This window comes from Orycteropus afer, unplaced genomic scaffold, assembly GCF_000298275.1.
Source record: "Orycteropus afer afer isolate SDZICR_OR568_19922 unplaced genomic scaffold, OryAfe1.0 scaffold00310, whole genome shotgun sequence".
In the NCBI taxonomy this organism is placed as follows: Eukaryota; Metazoa; Chordata; class Mammalia; order Tubulidentata; family Orycteropodidae; genus Orycteropus; species Orycteropus afer.
Window position 1 is genome coordinate 1,587,656 of NW_006921897.1, and position 8,187 is coordinate 1,595,842.

General features: G+C 39.6%; 1 protein-coding gene across 1 annotated transcript in view; it reads left to right on the plus strand.

The window, feature by feature from the left end:
• The window catches only part of ATP11C (ATPase phospholipid transporting 11C), a 134,298-nt gene that overhangs the window by 96,532 nt on the left and 29,579 nt on the right, over window positions 1-8,187 (plus strand). The window contains exon 22 of the mRNA XM_007951727.1: window positions 3,548-3,607. Coding sequence (XP_007949918.1) covers window positions 3,548-3,607 — 60 coding nt within the window. The remainder of the gene's footprint in view (window positions 1-3,547; window positions 3,608-8,187) is intronic.

An 8,187-nucleotide genomic window follows, 5' to 3' on the forward strand; every position in this document is an offset into this window, starting at 1 on the left:
CTTGCTATACCTGAGCCCATCGTTGTAGCCATTGTGTCAGTCCATCTCATTGAGGGCCTTCTGCTTTTTCGCTGACCCTCCACTTTCTCAAGCATAATGCCTTTCTCCAGAGAATGGTCCCTTCTTACATGACCAAAGTAGGTGACAGGAGTCTGGCCATTCTTGCTTCCAAGGAGCATTCTTGCTGCACTTCTCCCAGGACAGATATGTTAGTTCTTCTGGCAGTCCATGGTACTTTCAGAATTCTTCGCCAACACCACAGCTCAAAAGCATCACCTCTTCTTTGATCTTACTTATTCATTGTCCATCTCTCACATGCATGTGAAGTGATTGTGGCCTGGGTTAGAAGCATTTTAGTCTTCAAAGAGACAACTTTGCTCTTCAGAATTTTAAAGAGGTCTTTGGCAGCAGATTTGCCCAGTGCAATACATCATCTGATTTTTTGACTGCTACTTCCATTGGTGTTGATTTTGGAACCAAGCAATATAAAATCTTTGACAGCTTCATTTTTTTCTCCATTTATTGTGATGCTGCTTATTAGTCTGATTGTGAGTATTTTCATTTTCTTATTGTTGAGGTGCTTCAAGTCATTGTCGCTTTCAGCAAGCAAGGTTGTGCCATCTGCATATTGCAGGTTGTTAATGAGTCTTCCTCCAAGCTTGATGCCACATTCTTCTTCATGTCGTCCAGCTTCTCAGATTATTTGCTCAGCATATAGATTGAAAAATATGGTGAAAAGATACAACCCTGACGCACTGCCTTCTTGATTTTAAACAATGCACTGTCCCCTTGTTTTGTTTGAACGACAGCCTCCTGGTCTATGTACAGGTTCCTCGTGAGTATAATTAAGTACTCTGAAATTCCCATTCCTTTCAGTGTTATCCACATTTTGTTACAATCCACAGAGTTGAATGCTTTTGCATTGTCAGTAGAACTCAAGTAAACATCTTTCTGGTATTCTTTGCTTTGAGCCAAGATCCATCTGACATCAGCAGTGATATCCCTCGTTCCACATCCTCTTCTGAATCCAGCTTGCATTTCAGGAAGTTCTCTGTGAATATACTGCTACATCCGTTTTTGAATTATCTTCAGTAAGCTTTTAGTTGCATGTGATGCTAATGATATTGTTCTATACTTTCCACATTCTGTGAGATCACCTTTCTTTGGAATGAATACAAATACGGATTTCTTCCTGTCAGTTGGCCAAGTAACTGTCTTCCAAATCTCTTGGCATAGCCAAGTCAGTGCCCCCAGCATGACATCCATTTGTTGAAACATCTCAGTGGATATTCTTTGAATTCCCAGAGCCTTGGTTTTTGCCAATTCCATTAGTGCAGCTTTGACTTCTTCTTTTCATACCATTGGTTCTTGATCATATACCACCTCCTGAAATAGATGATCATCTACCAGTTCTTCTTGGTACAGTGACTCTGTGTATTCCTTCCATATTCTTTTGATGCTTCCTGCATCATTCAATATTTTCCCATAAAATCTTTCAGTGTTACATTTTGGGGCTTAATTTTTTTCCTCAGTTCTTTAAGCTTGATAAATGTCAAATGTGTTCTTCCCTTTTGGTTTTCTAATTGCAGGTCTTTGCACATTTCGCTAAAATAATTGACTTTGTCTTTTCTTGCTGCTCTTTGAAATCTTCTGTTTAGCTCTTTTATCTCGTCATTTCTTCTGCTCACTTTAGCTACTCTCTGTTCGAGAGCAAGTTTCAGAGTCTCTTCTGACATCCACTTTGGTCTTTTCTTCCTTTCCTGTCTTTTTGATGACCTTTTGCTTTTTCCACGTATGTTGTTCTTGATGTCATCCCACAATTCTTCTGGTTTTTGATCATTGGTGTTTAGTGTGTCAAACTTGTTCTTCAGATGGTCTCTAAATTCAGGTGGGATGTAACCAAGGTCATATTTTGGCTCTGGTGGACTTGTTTTAGTAGTCTTCAGCTACAACATGAACTTGCATACGAGCAGTTAATGGTCTGTTCCACAGTCAGCTCCTGGCCTTGTTTTGTCTGAAGATATTGAGCTTCTCCATAGCCTCTTTCCACAGCTGTAGTTGATCTGATCCATCTGGCAAGGTCCACATGTATAGTCGCCATTTATGTTGTTGAAAAAAGATATTTACCATGAATAAGTTGTTGGTCTTGCACATTCTATCCTGTGATCTCCGACATCATTTTTATCACCAAGGCCATATTTTCCAACTGCCAATGATTCTTCTTTGTTTCTAACTTTTACATTCTGTTCACCAGTAATTACCAATAAATCTTGATTGCACATTTGGTCAATTTTAGACTGCAGAAGTTGGTAAAAAAATCTATTTCCTCATCTTTGGCTTTGATGGTTGGTGCGTAAATTTAAATAATAGTAGTATTAACTGGTCTTCCTTGTAGGCATATGGATATTATCCTATCACTGACAGCATTGTACTTCAGGACAGATCTTGAAACATTCTTTGTGACAATGAATGCCACGCCATTCCTCTTTAATTTGTCATTCCCAGCATAGTAGATCTCATGATTATCTAATTCAAAATGGCCAATACCAATCTATTTCATCTCACTAATGCCTAGGATATCTATCTATTTCAGATTTGACAGCTTCTAATTTTCCTAGATTCATACCTGTACATTCCATGTTTCGATTATTATTGGATGTTTGCAACTGTTTCTTCTCATTTTGAGTCGTGCCCCATCAGCAAATGGAGGTCCCAAAAGCTTTACTCCATCCATGTCATTAAGGTTGACTCTACTTTGAGGAAGCGCCCCTTCCCCAGTCATATTTTGAGTGCCTTCTGACATGAGGGGCTCAGCTTCAGGAACTATATAAGACAGTGATTCAGGGCTATTCATAAGGTTTTTACTTGCTAATTCTTTGAGAAGTAGATGGCCCCTTCCTTCTTCTGAGTCTATCTTAGTCTGGAAGCTCTGCTGAAACCTGCCCACCATGGGTGACCCTGCTGGGATTTGAAATGCTGGTAGCATAGCCTCCAGCCTCGTAGCAGCACACAAGCCACCACAGTACGATAAACTGATAGATGAGTGGTGGTTGCATATAATAAGTGCTCAATAACTGTGGTAATTACGTGATGAGGCAGTAATAAAGGTATTAGTTGGTAGTATTTGTTTATACTATTAGTGTCAGCATACATTATAATAATTTCCTGACTTTTTATTGGCATTAATTACTGTTAAAACACATTTATGGCATCATGACAGTCTCATTTATAAGGATTTTGAAAATCTAGTTGGTGTGTGAGTTACAGAACCATTACCTGTTCATATTAGATGAGCTCATTTCTTCCCTGAAATAAACATAGCAAGAGATTCTCATAAATTATTATGTATTTCTGCCTTGGTAGGGCAAAAGTTGGTGTTACTATGAATTAATCATATGAGTTTGAGTTTTCTTATTCCTCTGGAATAGAAATTTATTGCATCCTGGCACTACAAGGATTTAAGACTGTAGACTATGTGGGATACAGTTTCCTACTTTAGACAGGTGAACAAATGAAAATATTAACCCTTTTTCTTAATTTTTTCCAGAACCTTTGTTTCATTTTGCCACAATTTTTGTACCAGTTCTTCTGTGGATTCTCACAACAGGTTTGTTTCTTAAATTATTTGTTATAGTGTAGTCTACATTTGCTGTTAATAACTTACCTGCCATGTATTAGATTGTAGGTATTAGAGCAGTATGTTCAAAGTACAAGGATTTTGTTATTGTTGTTGTTCAACAGCTGATCTTCTGTGCCTGGATTTTTACAATAGCAGATGGTTATATCTTTTTGCTTTTAGTAGTTTCCTTGTTGTTACTTCCTTTTTGAAAGTTATTTGGTACATTCTGTGGGAGTTGGGGTGACTTTTAGAAGGGTATTTTGAGTTTTTTCCTTTTTATCAATCTATAGAATGTGTTCCAATTATCCTAAAATGTTATAGCTTACTATTTTACTAAATAAAATCCCCTATATTTGAAATTTCTCAGGTTGGTTTTTCAGAGAGATGTTCATCTTCAGGCTGGCCAAGAAGTTGTGATTCCTGGATAGCTCTATGGGTTACCCAGAGAAACTCTAATTTTTTTTGCTTATATTTTTATTTTAAAAGTTATTATATATAGAATAAGCTATATATTAGCTTGAAACATAAGCTGTGAGGTCGGAAGGCATGTTGTATTTTATTTTATCAACTGAAATGGATTTTACATTGCTTGTGGTGGAAGTACAGCTAATACAGGGACTATAATGCTCCAGTGAATCAGAAACCTGTGAGCGGTTTGGTGGTTTTGCCGAGCTGAACTATAACATCACCACAGGTATTAGAGACTGAATTTCTCAATTTCAAAAGCAAGTTTTACTTCCTGTGATCCATCGTGGTAGAAGTTAATTATTTTTTCTCATTTCTTGGCAGTATTTTTAAGAGAATTTACTCTTCTTAATGGGTGGTGATTCTTTCACTTGAACTTGCTGTCTGTTACATCAGTGCCATGTCATCATCTACATGGTACCAGTGACACAGATTATTTTATGAATTAATCATACACCAGCTATATGCAATGCCACCAGGTTTCTTGTATTCAGAACTAATACAGTTAGCCACAAAAGAGTTTCATTCTCTGATGAATCTGCTTTTCTTGAACTTTCAAATTGTTACTGACCAAAATGCTGCAGATTCCTCATTTCCTTGGATGAATGCAAGTATTTAATAAATAATAATAAAGATATTTCAGATTTTATTACTTGCCTAATTTGTAGCAAAGTGCTAAGGGGAAATTGGCTTGATGGAGTTGAAACTTTGTTTTTATTTTCAGAGGAGTCTCTTGCTTTATTATCCTTTTAAAAGGGTATTTGTGCATGTTTACCAAGCACAAGTTGCTATGAAAAAGGAAGGACTTACTCCCTGTAAGGCCCCTGAGATGCAGACCCTGAGCTATCTTAGGTTTTTTCATTACCTTAAGAGTTCCATTTAAGTGGAGTTGATCATTGGCTCCCTCACTTATTCAACTAGTAGGTTTATTCATTTAACACATATTTCTTGAGCTCCTAGTATGTTCCAGACATATTCTAAGTGCTTGAGATTAGAGCAGTGATCAAAACCAACTCCTTTACCCTCATGGAACTCTCATTGTAGTAGTAGATAGACAAACAAACAGATATAATGTTGGGCACTGATTTGTCTCTGAGGGAAGAAAAATAACAACAAAGCATACTAATGGGGTATAATGTAACTGCAGGGGCTGCTATTTTAGATAGGATGATCTGAGAAGTTCTTCCTGATGATAGGACATTTGGGCAGAGACCTGAAGGAGATGAGGGGATGAGCTGTGAAGCTATGCAGAGATCTTAGAGGAAAACCAAACCAGGTGAAATGAAGGCCTATTTGAGGACACAACGTGATACAAGATATCTTTCATTTTGACTTTAGCCTTGAAGTCATGCAGAATGTAGCGACCTTTATTCCAAATCTCTCTGAAGCACATACTGGCCGTGAGCCTTCTTCAACCAGGATTGTGACCCTAGAACTTGGAAAACAGCCTATGGAGAATGTAGAAATGGGCCCAAGATGCAGGTTCTTTAAGCAAAAAGTAGCCCCTTCTTTAGATAGTTAGGAGAGTACATGTGGCAGCATTTGTAACAGGTATAACAAGAAACAGTACTATCAGCTAAACCTGTTGTTTGTTTGGGGGAAGTTCTATCTCCTCTAATTAGGCATCTAAGAATTAGAATTCTCTCTCATGTCCCCCCCAACTACTGTAGTGGAACAAAAGTAGATTGATGCCTTTTTTGTTTGAATGAAATTCATGACTAAATTATTCACCAGTCAATCTGAATTTGGGTTTCGATTTTTTTTTTTTCCAGTTTACTTAGTGAAAATGGCTAGGTTCTGATGAAAGGGTGGTGCTGTGTGTGCTAGATGGGTTCTATTGCTTTGTCTCTGCTGCAGGCCAGAGTATTGCTTCCCACCTCTGGGTTCCCCCCATTCCTGGTGCACTCAGGACTCTGCCCCACCTCCAGAATTTTAGCTCCTTGGAGGATAAAAGATAAGTCATCACTCTGCCCCCCATACGTGGCAGTTTGTAGATACTTGGTAAATGTTTGTGTAGTGGACCAATGAGCTCTGTTCAAATTGTTTGCAATTTTTTTTTAATTGTGATTTGGGTGAAAGTTTACAGAGCAAATTCATTTTCCATACAGCAGCTCACATACACTTTGTCTCATGACATTGACTGTAATTTCCCACAATGCAAAAGCTCCCCTCCCACTTCCTCCCCATAGTTACCTCTTCCCTGTGTCCTTCCCTCCTGTGCATTTCTGCCCCTGAGCTGTCTCTCTGTGCAAATACATCCCCCCTATTCTCCAATGATTGATCTCTCCAAGGAGTGTAACTGCCTAATGTAAATAATGTTCACTCTTTTGTTTGACTGGAGGCCAAGGAGTGTGTTCATTTCCAGACCTGAAGGGCATCTAGGGGCTATAGTCTCAGTGGTTCCACCAGGCTCTATCAGACCAGCAAACCTGCTCCCACCCACCCCCCCTTTTTTTTTAATGATTTTGAGTTTTGTTCCACATTGTTCTCCAACTCTATCCAGGATTTCCTACATGGATCCTCTTCTGAGTGGTTGATGGTGGTAGCCAGGCACCATCTAGTTCTTCTGGTCTCAAAGTCATATAGGCTGAGGATTGCATAGTGTACCGGTCACTTGGACTAATTGTTTCCAGATATCTTTGGTTTTCTTCATTCTTCTTTTCTCTGGATGAGGAGAGACCCATCGTTGCATCTAGATGGCCATTTGCAAGCTTTTAAGATCCCAGTTGCTACTCCCCAGTAAGGATGTGGAACAATGTTTTTGTGTAGTATGTTATGCCAATTGAGCTTGATGTCCCCTGCGACCATGGTCCCGAGGCCACAAGTCCAACTACTTGCTTCTTCTGAGTAGCTGACGGTGGCCAAGAAGTGACTACAGCCTTGTCCCTAGTCAGTTCTACTATATACCTGGGAAATCTTATAGAACATACAGATACACTTGTAGAAACATTGTCTGCCAATCCTATACATGGTCATGGGCACACTCCACCCTCCATAGCCATACCTAATAGTTCAACCTATCCACCCGTCTATCCACCCACAGATCAGTGTTTGCCATCACTGACAACACAGTACTGTATGTGCACAAGGGTTAATCTTTGTTGTCTGTACCTCCTATGCACCTCTCTATGTCTTCTTCTTCCTCGATGACACCATGTATTTGCAACTTTTTTGAGTCAAAGTATTTATCCATATCCCCATTATGCTACTTACTAAATGCTTTTATCAAAATGAGGTTGATAGAAGACCTCAATTTTTTTTCAATAAAAGAATATGTATAGGTGAGTTCCGGCAAGATGGTGGACTAGGCAGAAAGACTGCACAGACCCTCGTCAACAAAGAAAAAGGAAACCAATTAACACAGACACAGAAGAGAATCCTGTGCCTTGAAGGGAAGGATATAGAAGTGGACTAAACCCCAACTAGCAGAAGAATTTGCGTGAAAATACCAAAAAAGGAGACATACAGAGCTGCGGTCTGGCAGCAATCCTGATGGCACAGACAGCTTGGAGATTCCCAAGTGCTGGTAGGACTTAAGAATTAACCTAAAATCAGCCCTGCTAGCCAGGGACTGCACGGAAGATTGCTCCAGTGGCTGGGGAATGAACGGAAAAGGTGAAGAGAAAGGCGGGCTGAGCTGTGGACTTTTGCCAATCTGGAGGGTGCCACCATTTTGAATGTTACAAGCAGCTGGACCATTTTGGATATTTAAAGAGACAGCGCTCTTGCAGATTCCCAGGCTTACGAACACATTCTGCTCTCCAGCAGCCCCAAGGACCCTCCGGATCTGCAAGACTGAAAAGTTTTTTGAAGGTTATTCAATTATAATTTGTGTCTAATTGAGTGGGAGACAACAACAGTCCCCATAGGACACTACACATACACCTCCTGCAAATTCATTTACTGAGCGAGAGCTACTACCTCCTTCTTCACCAACAGGCCAACGATAAAAAATCACCAAGAAGAGCCTGAATTGCCCTTGGCTGCTCTTCACAAACAGCTAACAGAGATCTAAATAGAACAATGCCACAATGCCTTGGAGACAGCAGACCATCACAGTCCACACAAAGAAGCAGGATAAAGTGGTAGAAACAAGGGAGCAG